This window comes from Eleutherodactylus coqui, chromosome 2 (genome assembly GCF_035609145.1).
Source record: "Eleutherodactylus coqui strain aEleCoq1 chromosome 2, aEleCoq1.hap1, whole genome shotgun sequence".
In the NCBI taxonomy this organism is placed as follows: Eukaryota; Metazoa; Chordata; class Amphibia; order Anura; family Eleutherodactylidae; genus Eleutherodactylus; species Eleutherodactylus coqui.
This window is the reverse complement of record NC_089838.1, coordinates 343,802,998-343,826,104: the sequence shown is the minus strand read 5'-3', so window position 1 is coordinate 343,826,104 and position 23,107 is coordinate 343,802,998. Positions and strand designations below refer to the sequence as shown.

The 23,107-nt window shown below is 49.8% G+C and overlaps 1 protein-coding gene across 3 annotated transcripts in view; it reads right to left on the bottom strand.

Annotated features, from left to right (window-relative positions):
* Nucleotides 1-22,826, bottom strand: part of LOC136613088 (chloride channel protein ClC-Kb-like) — a 48,849-nt gene extending 26,023 nt beyond the window's left edge. For 2 of the 3 annotated variants that reach the window (XM_066593929.1, XM_066593930.1), the window contains exons 1-11: nucleotides 22,621-22,826; nucleotides 16,348-16,476; nucleotides 15,936-16,061; nucleotides 14,047-14,186; nucleotides 13,839-13,916; nucleotides 12,276-12,354; nucleotides 10,407-10,532; nucleotides 10,241-10,325; nucleotides 9,560-9,661; nucleotides 1,584-1,671; nucleotides 1,327-1,509 (exon numbers count right to left, since the gene is read on the bottom strand). In XM_066593929.1, coding sequence (XP_066450026.1) covers nucleotides 1,327-1,509; nucleotides 1,584-1,671; nucleotides 9,560-9,661; nucleotides 10,241-10,325; nucleotides 10,407-10,532; nucleotides 12,276-12,354; nucleotides 13,839-13,916; nucleotides 14,047-14,186; nucleotides 15,936-16,061; nucleotides 16,348-16,476; nucleotides 22,621-22,825 — 1,341 coding nt within the window. In that variant the 5' untranslated portion in view covers nucleotide 22,826. The remainder of the gene's footprint in view (nucleotides 1-1,326; nucleotides 1,510-1,583; nucleotides 1,672-9,559; nucleotides 9,662-10,240; nucleotides 10,326-10,406; nucleotides 10,533-12,275; nucleotides 12,355-13,838; nucleotides 13,917-14,046; nucleotides 14,187-15,935; nucleotides 16,062-16,347; nucleotides 16,477-22,620) is intronic. The other variant, XM_066593931.1, reaches the window with a different exon arrangement.
* Nucleotides 22,827-23,107: the final 281 nt, after the last annotated feature.

Here is a 23,107-nt window from a genome sequence, read left to right as displayed (position 1 = left end):
CAACGAGGCCGGTCATCGGTGCTGGACTAGCTGGGGGCTTACCGCCAACGAGGCCGGTCATCGGTGCTGGACTAGCCGGGGTCTCACTGCCAACGAGGCCGGTCATCGGTGCTAGACTAGCTGGGGGCTCACCGCCAACGAGGCCGGTCAATGGTGCTAGACTAGCCGGGGTCTCACCGCCAACGAGGCCGGTCATCAGTGCTGGACTAGCTGGGGGTTTACCCCCAACGAGGCCGGTTATCGGTGCTAGACTAGCCGGGGTCTCACTGCCAACAAGGTCGGTCATCAGTGCTAGACTAGCTGGGGTCTCACTGCCAACAAGGTCGGTCATCAGTGCTAGACTAGCCGGGGTCTCACTGCCAACAAGGTCGGTCATCAGTGCTAGACTAGCCGGGGTCTCACTGCCAACAAGGTCGGTCATCAGTGCTAGACTAGCCGGGGTCTCAGCGCCAATGAGGCCGGTCATCAGTGCTAGACTAGCCAGGATCTCAGCGCCAACGAGGCCGGTCTTCAATGCTGGACTAGTCGGGGTCTCAGCGCCAACGAGGCCGGTCATCGGTGCTAGACTAGCTGGGGGCTCACCGCCAACGAGGCTGGTCATCAATGCTGGACTACCCGGGGTCTCAGCGCCAACGAGGCTGGTCATCGGTGCTGGACTAGCCTGGGTCTCACTGCCAACAAGGTTGGCCATCAGTGCTGGAGTAGCCGGGTCTCACTGTCAACCGCGGGGGTGGGGGGGTTTGTTGTGTAACGGTGTGGAGAGTATACCAAAAATGGCGCGATTGAGGAAAACATCCAGCGAAAGGGGATCCTGCGGATGGAAACAAGTCATCCCTGAAAGGGGTCAGAGGAGGATGTCAGGAATCGTTCTGACCAACAGGCTGCACAGTCAGCTGAATACAACGCTGAAGCTCCAACTAACGTGTCCGAACGCACAGCTCGCCGTTCCTCCGCACGGATGGTATAACAGCGGGCGACCAGTTCCAGCGCCATTGTGTCTAAGAGAAACAGAAAGACTCCAGGGGGATAAAGAGCGCAAAACTTGTATCACTGAGCAGCGGGAAAACATCTCCTGGTCAGATGGATCCAGACGGCGCACCGGGGTCCTCCAATACCTGCGGATGGACGACTGGATGAATTGTTGGGGTTCTGAAGGCCAACGGAGGTCAAACGCTACCAGATGGTGGGGGTCTCTGATAAGGGGGCTGTTCAGTGTATAATACACTAACATAGAAGTACATTATAATACTGACATGTAAGCAGACGCTTATAATGTAACGCTTCTACGGAGGCCGGGTGGACACTTACCCTTCAGGCACGACTTACCTTAAGAACAACAAAGATGGTGAGCATTTCTAGAGAGGAGAGCTGCGGATGCGTCCACTGCAGCCAGTTGTCGTCGTAGGTGGGGTTGGGCGGCTGCCGGGTGGCATTGAGTGTGAGGGTCATCTCCTCCACCCCCCAGGTGATGTTGTTGAAGAAGGTCTCCAGATGTTCCTTCATGCTGAGCTGTGAAGAGCAGACTGACATTGAGGAGAGGGTCCGCTGACCTAGCACATTCTGTAGAGCTCACCTCCACTCACCCGCGTCCCCCCCATGTACTGGCCAAATCCATGCGGGAAGGTGATGCTCGCCAAGACCAGGGCAACGAACGCCGCGTAGAGAATCTTACTGCAAAACAGATGGAGAACTGGTCAGACGGCGGCACACCGGCCTCACCGGGGAGGTTGCATCCTAGGACAGCCGCACCCCACGAGCTCCGTCTGTTCACAATGGTCTAACCCATCTGTTACAATCCAGGAAACAGTTACACAGAGGGACGCCAAACTGAAACTACTTGGAAGGATTTGTACAGAAGGTGTCCGCTGGGGCCCAGAACACAACAGATAGTACTGGATGCCTAGAAATCATCGGGTGTAAAGATGCTGAATGTGAATCGTCACGAGCAACATTAACCCTTTGGTATTAATTATCAATAACATATAAACCTTTATTACAACGGAAAACACCCAGTATGCAGCGGTCCGTCCATAAACATGGCGGCATCAGCGCTGCTCCTATATGACAGCTTGGTGACTGAGGTCCTCTATGGAGGACGGATGATCCTCGAGGCTTAGTACTGCCCATCAGAGACCTGTCCCTAAGGACAGCCGATCCTAGAGGCTTAGTACTGCCCATCAGAGACCTGTCCCTAAGGACAGCCGATCCTAGAGGCTTAGTGCTGCCCATCAGAGACCTGTCCCTAAGGACAGGCAATCCTAGAGGCTTAGTATTGACCATCAGAGATCTGTCTTGAGGATGGCTGATCATAGAGGCTTAGTACTGCCCATCAGAGACCTGCCCCTAAGGACAGTCGATCCTAGAGGCTTAGTACTGCCCATCAGAGACCTGTCCCTAAGGACAGCCGATCCTAGAGGCTTAGTACTGACCATCAGAGACCTGTCCCTAAGGACGGCCGATCTGAGAGGCTTAGTGCTGACCATCAGAGACCAGTCCCGGAGGACAGTCGATCCTAGAGGCTTAGTACTGACCATCAAAGACCTGTCCCTAAGGACGGCTGATCCTAGAGGCTTAGTACTGACCATCAGAGACCTGTCCCTAAGGATGGCTGATCCTAGAGGCTTAGTACTGACCATCAGAGACCTGTCTTGAGGACGGCCGATCTGAGAGGCTTAGTATTGACCATCACAGACCAGTCCCCGAGGACAGCCGATCCTAGAGGCTTAGTACTGACCATCAGAGACCTGTCCCTAAGGACAGCCGATCCTAGAGGCTTAGTACTGACCATCAGAGACCTGTCCCTAAGGACAGCCGATCCTAGAGGCTTAGTACTGACCATCAGAGACCTGTCCCCGAGGATGGATGATCCTAGAGGCTTAGTATTGACCATCAGAGACCTGTCCCGGAGGACGGCTGAGCCTAGAGGCTTAGTACTGACCATCAGAGACCTGTCCCGGAGGACGGACGATCCTGGAGTCTTAGTATTGACCATCAGAGACCTGTCCCGGAGGACGGCCGATCCTAGAGGCTTAGTACTGACCATCAGAGACCTGTCTTAAGGATGGCCGATCCTAGAGGCTTAGTATTGATCATCAGAGACCTGTCCCCGAGGACGGACGATCCTAGAGGCTTAGTACTGACCATCAGAGACCTGTCCCGGAGGACGGCCAATCCTAGAGGCTTAGTACTGACCATCAGAGACCTGTCTTGAGGATGGCTGATCATAGAGGCTTAGTACTAACCATCAGAGACCTGTCCCCGAGGACGGACGATCCTAGAGACTTAGTACTGACCATCACAGACCTGTCCCTAAGGACGGCCGATCCTAGAGGCTTAGTATTGACCATCAGAGACCTGTCCCTAAGGACGGCCGATTCTAGAGGCTGAGTACTGACCATCAGAGACCTGTCTCCAAGGACGGCCGATCCTAGAAGCTTAGTACTGACCATCAGAGACCTATTACTGAGGATGGCCGATCCTAAAGGGCTTAGAACAGATCATCAGAGACCTGTCCCCAAGGATGGCCGATCCTAGAGACCAAGTACTGGCCATCAGAGACCTGTCCCTAAGGACATGGGGGACATATAATGTGTTGGAGATGTTACTGGATGCACTCTGGGGGACATATAATGTGTTGGACATGTTACTGGCTGCACTCTGGGGGACATATAATGTGTTGGAGATGTTACTAGCCGCACTCTGGGGGACATATAATGTGTTGGAGATGTTACTGGCTGCACTCTGGGGGACATATAATGTGTTGTAGACGTTACTGGCCGCACTCTGGGGGACATATAATGTGTTGGAGATGTTACTGGCCGAACTCTGGGGGACGTATAGTGTGTTGGAGATGTTACTGGCGACACTCTGGAGGATATATAATGTGTAGGAGATAATACTGATCGCACTCTGGGGGACATATAATGTGTTGGAGATGTGACTGGCTGTACTCTGGGGGACATATAATGTGTTGGATATGTTACTGGCCGCACTCTGTGGAACATATAATGTGTTGGACATATTACTGGCCGCACTCTGGGGGACATATAATGTGTTGTAGATGTTACTGGCCGAACTCTGGGGGACGTATAGTGTGTTGGAGATGTTACTGGCTGTACTCTGGGGGACATATAATGTGTTGGACATGTTACTGGCCGCACTCGCGGGGGACATATAATGTGTTGGAGATGTTACTGGCCGAACTCTGGGGGACGTATAGTGTGTTGGAGATGTTACTGGCTGTACTCTGGGGGACATATAATGTGTTGGAGAGGTTACTGGCTGCACTCTGGGGGACATATAATGTGTTGGAGAGGTTACTGGCTGCACCCTGGGGGACATATAATGTGTTGGAGATGTTACTGGCCACACTCTGGAGGCTATATAATGTGTAGGAGATGTTACTGATCGCACTCTGGGGGACATATAATGTGTTGGAGATGTTACTGGCCGCACTCTGGGGGACATATAATGTAGTGCAGATGTTACTGGCTGCACTCTGGGGGACATATGTGTTATAGATGTTACTGGCCGCTCCTGGGGGACATATAATGTGTTGGAGATGTTACTGATTGCACTCTGGGGGACATATAATGTGTTGGAGATGTTACTGGCCGCTCTCTGGGGGACATATAATGTGTTGTAGATGTTATTGGCCACACTCTGGAGGATATATAATGTGTAGGAGATGTTACTGATCGCACTCTGGGGGACATATAATGTGTTGGAGATATTACTGGCTGTACTCTGGGGGACATATAATGTGTTGGAGATATTACTAGCCGCACTCTCGGGGGACATATAATGTGTTGGAGATGTTACTGGCCGCACTCTGGGGGACATATAATGTGTTGTAGATGTTACTGGCCGAACTCTGGGGGACATATAATGTGTTGGAGATGTTACTGGCCGCACTCTGGGGGACATATAATGTGTTGGAGATGTTACTCGCTGCACCCTGGGGGACGTATAATGCGTTGGAGATGTTACTGGCCACACTCTGGGGGACATATAATGTGTTGGAGATGTTACTGGCCGTACTCTGGGGAACATATAATGTGTTGTAGATGTTACTGGCCGAACTCTGGGGGACGTATAGTGTGTTGGAGATGTTACTGGCCGCACTCTGGGGGACATATAATGTGTTGGAGATGTTACTGGCCGCACTCTGGGGGACATATAATGTGTTGGAGATGTTACTGGCCGCACTCTGGGGGACATATAATGTGTTGGATATGTTACTGGCCGCACTCTGTGGAACATATAATGTGTTGGACATATTACTGGCCGCACTCTGGGGGACATATAATGTGTTGTAGATGTTACTGGCCGAACTCTGGGGGACGTATAGTGTGTTGGAGATGTTACTGGCTGTACTCTGGGGGACATATAATGTGTTGGACATGTTACTGGCCGCACTCGCGGGGGACATATAATGTGTTGGAGATGTTACTGGCCGAACTCTGGGGGACGTATAGTGTGTTGGAGATGTTACTGGCTGTACTCTGGGGGACATATAATGTGTTGGAGAGGTTACTGGCTGCACTCTGGGGGACATATAATGTGTTGGAGAGGTTACTGGCTGCACCCTGGGGGACATATAATGTGTTGGAGATGTTACTGGCCACACTCTGGAGGCTATATAATGTGTAGGAGATGTTACTGATCGCACTCTGGGGGACATATAATGTGTTGGAGATGTTACTGGCCGCACTCTGGGGGACATATAATGTAGTGCAGATGTTACTGGCTGCACTCTGGGGGACATATGTGTTATAGATGTTACTGGCCGCTCCTGGGGGACATATAATGTGTTGGAGATGTTACTGATTGCACTCTGGGGGACATATAATGTGTTGGAGATGTTACTGGCCGCTCTCTGGGGGACATATAATGTGTTGGAGATGTTATTGGCCACACTCTGGAGGATATATAATGTGTAGGAGATGTTACTGATCGCACTCTGGGGGACATATAATGTGTTGGAGATATTACTGGCTGTACTCTGGGGGACATATAATGTGTTGGAGATATTACTAGCCGCACTCTCGGGGGACATATAATGTGTTGGAGATGTTACTGGCCGCACTCTGGGGGACATATAATGTGTTGTAGATGTTACTGGCCGAACTCTGGGGGACATATAATGTGTTGGAGATGTTACTGGCCGCACTCTGGGGGACATATAATGTGTTGGAGATGTTACTCGCTGCACCCTGGGGGACGTATAATGCGTTGGAGATGTTACTGGCCACACTCTGGGGGACATATAATGTGTTGGAGATGTTACTGGCCGTACTCTGGGGAACATATAATGTGTTGTAGATGTTACTGGCCGAACTCTGGGGGACGTATAGTGTGTTGGAGATGTTACTGGCCGCACTCTGGGGGACATATAATGTGTTGGAGATGTTACTCGCTGCACCCTGGGGGACGTATAATGCGTTGGAGATGTGACTGGCCACACTCTGGGGGACATATAATGTGTTGGAGATGTTACTGGCCGTACTCTGGGGAACATATAATGTGTTGTAGATGTTACTGGCCGAACTCTGGGGGACGTATAGTGTGTTGGAGATGTTACTGGCTGCACTCTGGGGGACATATAATGTGTTGGAGATGTTACTGGCCGCACTCTGGGGGACATATAATGTGTTGGAGATGTTACTCGCTGCACCCTGGGGGACGTATAATGTGTTGGAGATGTTACTGGCCACACTCTGGGGGACATATAATGTGTTGAAGATGTTACTGGCCGTACTCCAGGGGACATATAATGTGTTGGAGATGTTACTGGCCGCACTCTGGAGGACATATAATGTGTTGGAGAGGTTACTGGCTGCACTCTGGGGGACATATAATGTGTTGGAGATGTTACTGGACGCACTCTGTGGGACATATAATGTCGGGAGATGATACTGGCCGCACTCTGTGGGACATATAATGTGTTGGAGATGTTACTGGCCGCACTCTGTGGGACATATAATGTAGTGGAAATGTTACTGGCTGCACTCTGGAGGACATATGTGTTATAAATGTTACTGGCAGCTCCTGGGGGACATATAATGTGTTGGAGATGTTACTGGCTGCACTCTAGGGGACATATAATGTGTTGGAGATGTTACTGGCTGCACTCTGGGGGACATATAATGTGTTGGAGATGTTACTGGCCGCACTCTGGGGGACATATAATGTGTTGGAGAAGTTACAGGCTGCACTCTGGGGGACATATAATGTAGTGCAGATGTTACTGGCTGCACTCTGGGGGACATATGTGTTATAGATGTTACTGGCCGCTCCTGGGGGACATATAATGTGTAGGAGATGTTACTGATCGCACTCTGGGGGACATATAATGTGTTGGAGATATTACTGGCTGTACTCTGGGGGACATATAATGTGTTGGAGATGTTACTGGCCACACTCTGGGGGACATATAATGTGTTGTAGATGTTACTGGCTGCACTCTGGGGGACATATAATGTGTTGTAGATGTTACTGGCCGAACTCTGGGGGACGTATAGTGTGTTGGAGATGATACTGGCCGCACTCTGGGGGACATATAATGTGCTGGAGATGTTACTGGCTGCACTCTGGGGGACATATAATGTGTTGGAGATGTTACTCGGTGCACCCTGGGGGACGTATAATGTGTTGGAGATGTTACTGGCCACACTCTGGGGGACATATAATGTGTTGGAGATGTTACTGGCTGCACTCTGTGGGACATATAATGTGTTGGAGATGTTACTGGACGCACTCTGTGGGACATATAATGTGGGGAGATGTTACTGGCCGCACTCTGGGGGACATATAATGTGTTGGAGATGTTACTGGCCGCACTCTGGGGGACATATAATGTAGTGGAAATGTTACTGGCTGCACTCTGGGGGACATATAATGTGTTATAGATGTTACTGGCCGCTCCTGGGGGACATATAATGTGTTGGAGATGTTACTGGCTGCACTCTGGGGGACATATAATGTGTTGGAGATGTTACTGGCTGCACTCTGGGGGACATATAATGTGTTGGAGATGTTACTGGCCGCACTCTGGGGGACATATAATGTGTTGGAGATGTTACTGGCCGCACTATGGAGGACATATAATGTATTGGAGATGTTACTGGCTGCACTCTGGGGGACATATAATGTGTTGGAGAGGTTACTGGCTGCACCCTGGGGGACGTATAATGTGTTGGAGATGTTACTGGCCACACTCTGTAGGATATATAATGTGTAGGAGATGTTACTGATCGCACTCTGGGGGACATATAATGTGTTGGAGATGTTACTGGCTGCACTCTGGAGGACATGTAATGTGTTGGAGATGTTACTGGCCGCACTCTGTGGGACATATAATGTGTTGGAGATGTTACTGGCCGCACTCTGGGGGACATATAATGTAGTGCAGATGTTACTGGCTGCACTCTGGGGGACATATGTGTTATAGATGTTACTGGCCGCTCCTGGGGGACATATAATGTGTTGGAGATGTTACTGGCTGCACTCTGGGGGACATATAATGTGTTGGAGATGTTACTGGCTGCACTCTGGGGGACATATAATGTGTTGGAGATGTTACTGGCCGTACTCTGGGGGACATATAATGTGTTGGAGATGTTACTGGCTGCACTCTGGGGGACATATAATGTGTTGGAGAAGTTACAGGCTGCACTCTGGGGGACATATAATGTGTTGGAGAGGTTACTGGCTGCACCCTGGGGGACGTATAATGTGTTGGAGATGTTACTGGCCACACTCTGTAGGATATATAATGTGTTGGAGATGTTACTGATCGCACTCTGGGGGACATATAATGTGTTGGAGATGTTACTGGCCGTACTCTGGAGGACATGTAATGTGTTGGAGATGTTACTGGCCGCACTCTGTGGGACATATAATGTGTTGGAGATGTTACTGGCCACACTCTGGGGGACATATAATGTAGTGCAGATGTTACTGGCTGCACTCTGGGGACATATAATGTGTTGGAGATGTTACTGGCTGCACTCTGGGGGACGTATAATGTGTTGGAGATGTTACTGGCTGCACTCTGGAGGACATATAATGTGTTGGAGATGTTACTGGCTGCACTCTGGGGGACATATAATGTGTTGGAGATGTTACTGGCTGTACTCTGGGGGACATATAATGTGTTGGAGATGTTACTGGCTGCACCCTGGGGGACATATAATGTGTTGGAGATGTTACTGGCCGCACGCTCCTCCCCTGTCGTCTGCCTTCATGCTGTGGTTGTAAGGGTTAAGCTGCCCGCATCTGAGCTTCCTCCACTCCTGCTGGCGGTTGGGCTGTCAGCAGTTGGCCATCCACCGCCTTATAATTAGGTATGTGCAGGTCCCGTGAGGCCAGTAAGAGGGGATGTTGCTGGTCAGGATCTGAGGACCCAACGGGAAATGAACGGAAATGTTTTTCAGCCCCTATGACAGAAGCGCGGTGACTGTAGACGTGCGCAGAGCCGGGCGTGATGTGGCGGGGGTCTCCGCTGATAAGGTGTATCTACACGGGTTATCCGCAGCGCTGGATGAGGATCACTTACTTGTTTCTCAGGAATCTTCCTATCCGTCCATCACTGTTGATGAAAACCAATGAGACGCGGTGGAGGTAGAGGTAGACGCCGCAGACGCAGCCGCACACCGCCCTGCAACACAACACAACTGGAGAAAATATTGGCGACATTCAGCTTAGTGCGAACGGCGGGAAAATACATGCAGCCGCGACCAAACTAAAGCGTCTGCAAAGGAAGGACTGACAGGTCATCTTATGACGGAGGGCCGGCGCACTGCGAAGGGAAAGCAGGAGGACGAGACAGACCGCTCCGGGAGATGCAAATGTGACCAAGGAGAAGAGAACGTGTCGTTCAGTCTGAAGAAGGGGTCTGAAGACGGCCACAGCGTGTGGAAAGGTAGAACCGCAGGGCGACGTCTGCAGTACACGGGACTTGCTTTAGGCTACCGTCACTCTTGCCGCGCGAGGCTTGGGCACCACCTCCCAATATACGGACAGCTACACACTGCATGCTCATCCATGAGACGGACAGGGGTAGGACATGCCAGGTAGTGTGCAGCCCCTATAATGGGTCTCCGTGAACTAACACAGACATGACATGGACCCACATGTGAGTGTGCCCACCGCCTCGTAGACAGCTAGAACATGCAGAGGAAGCGTTAGAGGAGACCGCTCATATCTGTCCGCCCGGCATATCCATACGTATACTCACCCCAGGATGGCGTACGACAAGTATTCTGGGAGATCGAAGGGGAACTCAACCTGCCAGTTGGTGCTGAAGAGGATGGCAACCGTTTCTAAGGAGGAGATGGCAGAAATGAGTGTTGTAATCGGGGGTCTTTGTACTGACCCCCAGTCCACACATCTGCAGAACTCACCGCGCACGCTGTTAATCACCGCCAGGAGCCGGAACATCAGAGCTGCGCAGGTAGCCGCGAAGAAGCCACGCCAATAATTCCGCACTGCAAAATGTGTCGCTGTTGTCTCTACGCTGAAGAGTACACCTGAGGAGGAGAGAAACGTAGTCAGTCTACGCACCCAGAGATGGTCCGCCAGCCCCCTGAAGTGTGTTTAATGATATCCATCCTCGCCTCCTCCGTCGCTCCCCAGAAGCTGTGATAGACTGTACTACTGTGTGGGGCACCACAGGCGGCATTATTACTACCTATAGAAGGGGAGATTGTGTAAAGGTGGAGATAACGTAGGGAGGACGATGGAAAAGAGGGGAGCCAATGATGTCTGTGTGTCCAACTCCACAGAGACAAGTTGTGGCCGGGAGAAATCATCATGGCGGTCACATCTGCATTTCCTTTGTGGCGGAGGACACGGCACAGCAGCTCTGACAGAAAAATAGACTTTCCCTGAACTAGAAGTGGTTTACACTTCCGCTGCAGCGGAGGCCTCGCTACTTGAACCTTGCATAAACTTTACCCAGCATTCCACATTAACAAACAGCAATTCTGGAGGTCCGCGGCACGCACCCACATCGCTGGTGTCATCGGCACGCACTACAGACCGTCATCTATGCTCTCGGAGCTCCGCCTACCCCAGGATGCCACGTCCCGTAAATGCAAAAGGTACATCAAATACAGCCACACTAACCGTGGTACAGCACTTCTGTGTCATTGCTTCTCCATTTCACGTAGCGCCTCCATGAAGTCTTCTGAAGACTTTCTGTAGTGGCCCAGAGTTAACGGGGCCCCGCCATAATGTTATATGTTTGTCTTGGTGCAATGGTATTGTCAGTGTCTTCTGAGTTATATGCATTTTATGCGTATTGCACCTCTGCAGCACTGAATGGGTTACAGTCTGGGTTATGCCTGAAAAATGTATCTTGTTGTATGTCATGTGACTGTGTTTTATATATATGTTGGTGAGGATGTTAGCGAGAGACATCATTCCAGTTGGCAAGTGAGAAGCGAGTGAGTGAGCCGCACAGACACGGTCTGGTCTGTGTAGTCCAGAATGGAGGAGGCCGAAGCCTGCCCTGGGCATATGCTGGGCAGGATGCGCCAGTGCCGCTATCTGCACTAGGAGTAAGAGAGAGAAGGACACCAGAAGAGGAAGTGATGACCAGTAGAGAGTTAGAGAGAAAGAGAGAGTGTTTGCCGATTGTCTGGATTCCCCCGAGAATCCTCCGCCTTCTGAGAGTGTAAATTGTACCCAACGGTTACTGTTATTTGTTGGAACTCTTTTGGAGTTGAGTAAAGGGACATTACCGCCCGCTCCCGGTTTGTCCAGAAAGTTATCCCTGTGCGTGGACTATTTATTTTCACTTCAAGATTCACCGCAGACGATGGAACGGTGGCGTCACGAGTGACAGCGAACTTTAAGGAAAGCGCTAGTTACCCTTTCCCTGTGACCTCCCCAAGCAGTAACTTGGTCGGTTGCCCAGCTACCCCCAGGGGAGGAGATGGTAGAGCCACCAAGACAGAAATCCGTATCTACCCCGGCATCTCCTCAGCTGTGGGTCCGCTCCTCGGACGCTGCATGTCCAGAAGGTGGAAGTCCACCACAAGGACCTTAAGACCCCAAAACCCGCACTGACCTCCGAAGAAGCACTGGTATTGTGCCAGCTGGTCTAGAGGTGGCCGTACTGCCTACAGTAGAGTCGGCGACTAGATTTAGCCTTCGGCTGTTCCTCCCGGCTCCTCTGCAGCCTGCCTAAATCCTCTAGGGGCTCTCTCACTGGACTCATGGGCACGAAGCTGAGCCGAAGAGGCGGGACATAATAAGGGAGCACTGACCTCCTACAGGAGCCACGAAGCAGCACGCCACCCCCACCGCCGCGCCGGCGATCAGAAGATCATACTTGCGGCTTGGGTTCTGTAGAAATAAACTGAATTATGAGGATCTGAACATGAATGTATCCGGCGCGACCCCCAAATCACAGACGCCCCTCATCCCGAACACCAAGACCTTCCGACGCAGATCACTGCGAATAGTGACTGTGGAGAGCGACCTGCATTGCCCACATCTCATGCTCCAGCATCACTCTGCCCCGGGGGGCTGCTACCCCACGAATCACATACAGCCTATTTGTTGCAGATGACCCACCCCACAAAGTCCCATCACACATAGGGCATCCCACCCGATGATGTCACACATAGGGCATCCCACCCGATGATGTCACACATAGGGCGTTCCACCTGATGATGTCACACATAGGGCGTTCCACCTGATGATGTCACACATAGGGCGTCCCACCTGATGATGTCACACATAGGGCGTCCCACCCCACGACATCACACATAGGGCGTCCCACGCCACAACATCACACATAGGGCGTCCCACGCCACAACATCACACATAGGGCGTCCCACCTGATGATGTCACACATAGGGCGTCCCACGCCACAACGTCACACATAGGGCGTCCCACCTGATGATGTCACACATAGGGCATCCCACCCCATGACATCACACATAGGGCGTCCCACCTGATGATGTCACACATAGGGCATCCCACCCCATGACATCACACATAGGGCGTCCCACGCCACAACATCACACATAGGGCGTCCCACCTGATGATGTCACACATAGGGCGTCCCACGCCACAACGTCACACATAGGGCGTCCCACCTGATGATGTCACACATAGGGCATCCCACCCCATGACATCACACATAGGGCGTCCCACGCCACAACATCACACATAGGGCGTCCCACCTGATGATGTCACACATAGGGCGTCCCACGCCACAACGTCACACATAGGGCGTCCCACCTGATGATGTCACACATAGGGCATCCCACCCCATGACATCACACATAGGGCGTCCCACCCCACAACGTCACATATAGGGCGTCCCACCCGATGATGTTACATAATAGGGCATCTCGCCCCACAACATCACACATAGGGCGTCCTACTCTACAACGTCACATATAGGGCGTCCCACCCGATGACATCACACATAGGGCGTCCCACCCCACAACGTCACATATAGGGCGTCCCACCTGATGATGTCACACATAGGGCGTCCCACCCCATGACATCACACATAGGGCGTCCCACCCCACAACGTCACATATAGGGCGTCCCACCCGATGATGTCACACATAGGGCGTCCCACCTGATGATGTCACACATAGGGCGTCCCACCCGATGATGTCACACATAGGGCGTCCCACCCGATGATGTCACACATAGGGCGTCCCACCCGATGATGTCACACATAGGGCGTCCCACCTGATGATGTCACACATAGGGCGTCCCACCCCACGACATCACACATAGGGCGTCCCACCCCACAACGTCACATATAGGGCGTCCCACCCGATGATGTCACACATAGGGCGTCCCACCTCTTTAGCTCCAACAAGTTTCACCATGAGTCTTCCTAGAAGAGTTGCAAGAATGGTGGCCATATGTACGAAGGGTCCCTGCGGATAGAAGACAGAACATTCTAGCACACGGAGCAGACACAGCACTGCTATTCCCGCACCGACCTCCGCACACACAGCTCTGCTGTTCCTCCTTGTTTTATCATCCCTCCCAGGGAACAATACATACCACTTTCCCCAGAAATATGGTGCTCCCGGCGGCCAGCGTGCACGTCACGCCAATCAGCTTGGCCAGAAATGTGCGCAAAGTGAAGAACTCGGCCAAGACAACTCCGCGCAGCGTGACCTTAATCTCCGGGATTCCAGACCCTGCGAAGGATAAAATCATTGTATTACTGTATCGCCCGGCAGGGGGCGGGCTCATAGCTCCCTGCTGTATAAAACACCCGGCAGGGGGCGGGCTCATAGCTCCCTGCTGTATACAACACCCGGCAGGGGGCGGGCTCATAGCTCCCTACTGTATAAAACACCCGGCAGGGGGCGGGCTCATAGCTCCCTGCTGTATACAACACCCGGCAGGGGGCGGGCTCATAGCTCCCTGCTGTATACAACACCCGGCAGGGGGCGGGCTCATAGCTCCCTGCTGTATACAACACCCGGCAGGGGGCGGGCTCATAGCTCCCTGCTGTATACAACACCCGGCAGAGGCGGGCTCATAGCTCCCTGCTGTATAAAACACCCGGCAGGGGGCGGGCTCATAGCTCCCTGCTGTATACAACACCCGGCAGGGGGCGGGCTCATAGCTCCATACTGTATAAAACACCCGGCAGGGGGCGGGCTCATAGCTCCATACTGTATAAAACACCCGGCAGAGGCGGGCTCATAGCTCCCTGCTGTATAAAACACCCGGCAGGGGGCGGGCTCATAGCTCCATACTGTATAAAACACCCGGCAGGGGGCGGGCTCATAGCTCCATACTGTATAAAACACCCGGCAGGGGGCGGGCTCATAGCTCTCTGCTGTATACAACACCTGGCAGGGGGCGGGCTCATAGCTCCCTGCTGTATACAACACCCGTCACGTGGCGGGCTCATAGCTCCCTGCTGTATACAACACCTGGCAGGAGGCAGGGGTCATAGCTCCATACTGTATAAAACACCCGGCAGGGGGCGGGCTCATAGCTCCATACTGTATAAAACACCCGGCAGGGGGCGGGCTCATAGCTCTCTGCTGTATACAACACCTGGCAGGGGGCGGGCTCATAGCTCCCTGCTGTATACAACACCCGTCACGTGGCGGGCTCATAGCTCCCTGCTGTATACAACACCTGGCAGGAGGCAGGGGTCATAGCTCCATACTGTATAAAACACCCGGCAGGGGGCGGGCTCATAGCTCCATACTGTATAAAACACCCGGCAGGGGGCGGGCTCATAGCTCCCTGCTGTATACAACACCCGGCAGGGGGCGGGCTCATAGCTCCATACTGTATAAAACACCCAGCAGGGGGCGGGCTCATAGCTCTCTGCTGTATACAACACCCGGCAGAGGCGGGCTCATAGCTCCCTGCTGTATAAAACACCCGGCAGGGGGCGGGCTCATAGCTCCCTGCTGTATACAACACCCGGCAGGGGGCGGGCTCATAGCTCCATACTGTATAAAACACCCGGCAGGGGGCGGGCTCATAGCTCCATACTGTATAAAACACCCGGCAGGGGGCGGGCTCATAGCTCTCTGCTGTATACAACACCTGGCAGGGGGCGGGCTCATAGCTCCCTGCTGTATACAACACCCGTCACGTGGCGGGCTCATAGCTCCCTGCTGTATACAACACCTGGCAGGAGGCGGGGCTCAAAGCTCCCTGCTGTATACAACACCCAGCAGTGGGCGGGGCTCAAAGCTCCCTGCTGTATACAACACCCGGCAGGGGGCGGGGCTCATAGTTCCCTGCTGTATATAACACCCAGCAGGGGGCGGGGCTCATAGCTCCCTGCTGTATATAACACCCAGCAGGGGGCGGGGCTCATAGCTCCCTGCTGTATACAACACCCAGCAGTGGGCGGGGCTCATTACTCCCTGCAGGGGGCGGATCTTTGTACATCTTTGTTTTTGGCCACTTACCTGCAGCTTGTGGAGCGATATATTTGGCTACGGCAGCTGAGACGGTCATGAGCAGGATGTGGTAGAGCACCCAGGAGAAGTACTGCAGGTATCGGTACTCCAGCGCGTCGTACATCCACAGGTTGACTGCAGGTGATAGAAAGGGTTAGAGGAGGAGAATTTATTATCACATGACTCCTATAGAAGTGTTAGGGGGGGGGGGGGGGGGGGGGCGCAACGATAGCAATCCAAGATGGCGGAGCCTCTGCTGAGGGGGATCCATGTGGACGTGCCTGACAACCTGCAGTAGGGTTGTAGTGCACGCCGTATAGCGGTAAGTATGGCCGGCCACTGTGATGAAGGGTTCATCCCATATCCAGTGGTCGGAGGGTGGGGCGTCTGTACTGTGGATACAAGGTTTAGCGTCACCCACCTCGCTGTAATTTGGCAATGGTCACATCCAGTCCGAAGCTGATAGTCGCCATACTGATTCCCAGCAAGAACAGGAAGATCCAGTCTTCTCCTACACGCTTGAGCGCCCCCCGCAGGGCCTGGCCCACCGCTGAAACAACAGACAGGAGATGGATGATGGTCTCTCACCTTGTAGAACTCCGTGCTCTAAGATCTTATCATACGGACCGTCCACAACAAGGACAGAAGGTCTCTAACGACTAATGAACTGGGGGGGGCTGCTCTCAGCTCCGCGGCACGGACTCTGGTAGGGGGTCCCGCATCTTGGAGAACTTCTAAGACTTCTTCTGCAGCCATGCAGGTGAGGTCGGGGCTCGCTGGAGAACACATCACCCGCTGCAGGCCTCCACCTCCGAGGGGCGCTCTCCTGCATGAGGGCCGCTTTTGGACAGTAGAGGGGGCTGTTGGGTTCCAGTCTGAGGGATTTCTTTGAGCACTGTAATGATCTCATATTAATGGTCCCCGATTCTCCTGCCTGGTCATGTGACTCTTGCATGGCCGCTCGTTTCTTTGCGCTTCACCATGTGCCTTTGTGAGGCTCTCATCACACCAAGAAGGAGGAGCCGCAAGGTTATGCAAATCCAGGAAGTAGGTGTCGCTCAGATATGCAAATGATCACCTTTTCAAGCACATAGCACCAATCTGTGACATGTGGGAGGGGCTTCAATCATAAAAGCCAAATCACTTTTTTTTTCAGCCACATGAAAACTCAAACTTCGGATGGCGTCTTGCGGTTTGATCATGCGAGGCCTCCTGTTCGTTGACGTGACGGTTATCACCATGGAGAGGCACGGAATCCTTGACTGGAGAGACCTTGGTTTATACCTCCAGCAGATCGCTGCGGGATCGCTGCGGGCGGAGGCCAAGATGTCCGATGACCTCTAATGACAGCAAGAGGTCCAGAGAGGGGAACCTCCGCACGGATCGTCACGTTAGAAGAATGGCGCATAGCGAACCATAGTTGACTGCAAGCGAAAATGGACGTCACGTCCCTAGCCTAGGGCGGCGAGCAGTGTCTGCACCAACCACCAGAGGGCGCTTGCACCACATGGCCTAGGAGCCAGACGTCCGGCAATCCACTGACCTCACTGCTCTCACAGGCGTCATGGTGCAGAGCGAGACGGTAATGGAGGTCTGTCCTGCTTTAGTCTCGGACACAATGATGGCGGGGATCGGTCTGGAGATCATGTGGGCAACGCCATGAGAGGCCTTCACGAGGGAGGTCACACCGGTGCTACTGCCGGGATTATGGCATCAAGAATACTCTGCATTGGCACAAAACGTCTTTCTGTTTCCCGAGTTCTTATGTTGGGCTGTGGGGCGGCATCTGGATGAAGAGCCTCGCGGCGCCATCTTCTGGACCATTGAGAAGGAGCTCGCTGCCGCCTGATGGCTCGGAGAGCGTTTTCAGTTGTATGGTAGTGGTAGGCCGCAGTCACATGACCAGCAATCCGCGCAGTTCTCATTGTAACACGATTGGTACCATGTGAAGCCATGATCCTCCACAGGATTCCCGCGTGACCTCGCATCGCTGCGTCCTTCACGTCTGAATGACCTCGCCACTGAAAGCCTTTCCCATATGGAGTGACACCCAATGGCTGGAGACGTTGGGGGCCGCGGATACAAAGGGCATGATGATGGGAGTCCGTACCCGATCCACCCGTGTACGCAGCGAGACGCCCGGGGACACGCCCGTCCTGAAGGCTCCTCATCGCACATACCTTCATCTGTAGCAGAACACCGGGCGGTTTACGGAACAGGACATGTCGTGGCCCAGAATTCCCTGCTGCCAGCAGGAGATCCCATAAAATGGCACAATCCAATTCTGTCTCTTCTCAGTTTTAGACACCAGCTGGATCTGATGGCGCCTAATATTGTAGATATCAGCCTGAGTGTAGGATAATGGTGGTGGATATCTGTGCGGCCGCCGTCTCACCAAAGTATTTGCGCAGTGTTTTGCACACGCAATATGCAGTGAATAGAACCTGTTGATTCCAGTGGGTTTGTTCACATAAGCCTATTTTACACAAAAAACTCACACAGCGGCTCTATTGTCCTTGTACACAAAAACAGGCAAAAAACAAACATTAATTTAATTGCCCATATCCATGAGTAGGAGCGTGCCTGCAAAAAGTGCAGAAAAAACACGCATGCGAATACGCAACGCCCATTGCGCATATTCGCAGAACAAATGCAAACGTAGATGAGCATACGACCGTTTGACACCAGCCTGATGATGCTATTATAATTATGGGTATTTGTGTGATTATTGATATAATGATGATGGATATCGGTGTGATTGATGATATAATACTGATGGATATCGGTGTGATTGATGATATAATACTGTTGGATATCAGTTTGACTGATGATCTAATACTGATGGATATCGGTGTGATTGATGATATAATACTGATGGATATCGGTGTGATTGATGATATAATACTGATGGATATCGGTGTGATTGATGATATTATACTGTTGGATATCAGTTTGACTGATGATATTATACTGATGGATATCGGTGTGACTGATGATATAATACTGATGATATCAGTGTGACTGATGATATAATACTGATGGATATCGGTGTGACTGATGATATTACACTGGTGGATATCGGTGTGACTGATGATATTACACTGGTGGACATCGGTGTGACTGATGATATTACACTGGTGGACATCGGTGTTAGTGATGATATAATACTGATGATATCAGTTTGACTGATGATATAATACTGATGGATATCGGTGTGATTGATGACATAATACTGATGGATATCGGTGTGACTGATGATATTATACAGATGGATATCGGTGTGACTGGTGATATTACACTGATGATATCAGTGTGACTGATGATATTATACAGATGGATATCGGTGTGACTGGGGATATTACACTGATGATATCAGTGTGACTGATGATATTACACTGATGGACATCGGTGTGACTGATGATATAATACTGCTGGATATCGGTGAGACTGATGATATAATACTGATGATATCGGTGTGACTGATGATATTACGCTGATGGATATCGGTGTGACTGATGATATTACGCTGATGGATATCGGTGTGATTGATGATATTACACTGATGGAAATCGGTGTGATTGATGATATTACACTGATGGATATCGGTGTGACTGATGATATAATACTGATGATATCGGTGTGATTGATGATATTATACTGATGGATATCGGTGTGACTGATGATATTACACTGATGGACATCGGTGTGACTGATGATATTACACTGATGGACATCGGTGTGACTGATGATATTACACTGATGGACATCGGTGTGACTGATGATATTACACTGATGGACATCGGTGTGACTGATGATATTACACTGATGGACATCAGTGTGACTGATGATATAATACTGCTGGATATTGGTGTGACTGATGATATAATACTGCTGGATATCAGTGTGACTGATGATATAATACTGCTGGATATGGGTGTGATTGATGATATTACACTGATGGATATCGGTGTGACTGATGATATAATACTGATAGATATTGCAGTGACTGATGATATAATGCTGATGATATCAGTGTGACTGATGATCTAATAATGATGGAGATCGGTGTGACTGATGATATTATACTGATGGACATCAGTGTGATTGATGATATTATACTGATGGACATCAGTGTGATTGATGATATTACACTGATGGAAATCGGTGTGACTGATGATATAATACTGATGATATCGGTGTGACTGATGATATTATACTGATGGACATCGGTGTGACTGATGATATTACACTGATGGACATCGGTGTGACTGATGATATTACACTGATGGACATCGGTGTGACTGATGATATAATACTGATGATATAATACTGATGATATCGGTGTGACTGATGATATTACACTGATGGATATCGGTGTGACTGATGATATAATACTGATGATATAATACTGATGATATCGGTGTGACTGATATAATACTGATGATATCGGTGTGAATGATGATATCGGTGTGATGATATAATACTGATGATATCGGTGTGAATGATGATATTACACTGATGGATATCGGTGTGACTGATTATATACTGATGGATATCGGTATGACTGATGATATAATACTGATGATATCGGTGTGATTGATGATATTATACTGGTGGATATCGGTGTGACTGATGATATTACACTGATGGATATCGGTGTGACTGATGATATAATACTGATGATATTGGTGTGACTGATGATATTACACTGATGGATATCAGTGTGACTGATGATATAATACTGATGATATCGGTGTGACTGATGATATTACACTGCTGGATATCGGTGTGACTGATTATATACTGATGATATTGGTATGACTGATGATATAATACTGCTGGATATCTGTGTGACTGATGATATACTGATGATATCGGTGTGACTGATGATATAATACTGATGATATCAGTTTGACGGATGATATAATACTGATGGATATCGGTGTGACTGATGATATAATACTGATGATATCGGTGTGACTGATGATATAATACTGATGGATATCGGTGTGACTGATTATATACTAATGGATATCGGTGTGACTGATGATATAATACTGATGATATCAGTGTGACTGATGATATAATACTGATGATATCGGTGTGACTGATGATATTACACTGATGGATATCGGTGTCACTGATTATATACTGATGGATATCGGTGTGACTGATCATATAATACGGATGATATCGGTGTGATTGATGATATAATACTGATGGATATCGGTGTGACTGATGATATAATACTGATGATATCGGTGTGACTGATGATATTACACTGATGGATATCGGTGTGACTGATTATATACTGATGGATATCGGTGTGACTGATGATATAATACTGATGATTTCGGTGTGACTGATGATATAATACTGATGATATCGGTGTGACTGATGATATTACACTGATGGATATCGGTGTGACTGATGATATAATACTGATGATATCGGTGTGACTGATGATATTACACTGCTGAATATCGGTGTGATTGATTATATACTGATGATATCGGTATGACTGATGATATAATACTGCTGGATATCTGTGTGACTGATGATGTACTGATGATATCGGTTTGACTGATAATATTATACTGATGGATATCGGTGCGACTGATGATATAATACTGATGATATTGGTATGACTGATGATATAATACTGCTGGGTATCTGTGTGACTGATGATATTACACTGATGGATATCGGTGTGACTGATTATATACTGATGGATATCGGTGTGACTGATGATATAAAACTGATGATATCGGTGTGATTCATGATATTATACTGATAAATATCGGTGTGATTCATGATATTATACTGATAAATATCGGTGTGATTCATGATATTATACTGATAAATATCGGTGTGACTGATGATATTACACTGATGGATATCGGTGTGACTGATGTTATAATACTGATGATATCGGTGTGACTGATGATATTACACTGAGGGATATCGGTGTGACTGATTATATACTTATAGATATCGGTGTGACTGATGATAGAATACTGATGATAGCGGTGTGATTGATGATATTATACTGATGGATATCGGTGTGACTGATGATATTACACTGATGGATATCGGTGTGACTGATGATATAATACTGATGATATCGGTGTGACTGAAGATATTACACTGATAGATATCGGTGTGACTGAAGATATTACACTGATAGATATCGGTGTGACTGATTATATACTGATGGATATCGGTGTTATTGATGATATTATACTGATGATATCGGTGTGACTGATGACATAATACTGCTGGATATCGGTGTGACTGATATAATACTGATTATATCAGTGTGACTGATGATATTACACTGATGGATATCGGTGTGACTGATGATATAATACTGATGATATCGGTGTGACTGATGATATTGCACTGATGGATATCGGTGTGACTGATGATATTGCACTGATGGATATCGATGTGACTGATATAATACTGATGATATTGGTGTGACTGATGATATTATACTGATGGATATCGGTGTGACTGATGATATTAGACTGATGGATATCGGTGTGATGATATTGCACTGATGGATATCGGTGTGACTGATGATATTGCACTGATGGATATCGGTGTGACTGATGATATTGCACTGATGGATATGTGTGATCGCAGTATATTGATAGCTAGCTGTGCAGATATTAGAATGGCTCTGACTTACGTCTCATACATGTCAGGATCCTCTTCCCTAGGACAACGATGGCGCTTTGATTCTCCTTCTGTTTCGGGATGTAGGAGTAGACTTCACTCTCAGTCATCTCACTCTCGGCTTTACTTTCCCCCCTCCTTCGCTTAGTCTCAGGTAACTCCAGCATAACTAACTTCTCATCCCCTCCATTTCGTTCCTCCTCCTTCTCCTGAGCCATCCTGTCGGTGAGTGTCCCCTACCATTCATCCTTATATTATATATATATACCTGCAGAGTAGTCCCACCCCTTAGTGGGAGGAGTCTGAGCAGACACCTTGTATTCACACACAACATGGACTGCTTTGTTGGTGGCGTTTTCTATATACACCTGGAGGAGATACTCTTGCAGCTCCTCCTGTCACCGGCATCCATCGCTGCTGATCACAGACAACACAAACACCTCGGGGCTCTGATGTTCATTAAACACTTTAATGCGGAACTCATATCAAGTGTCGGAGCT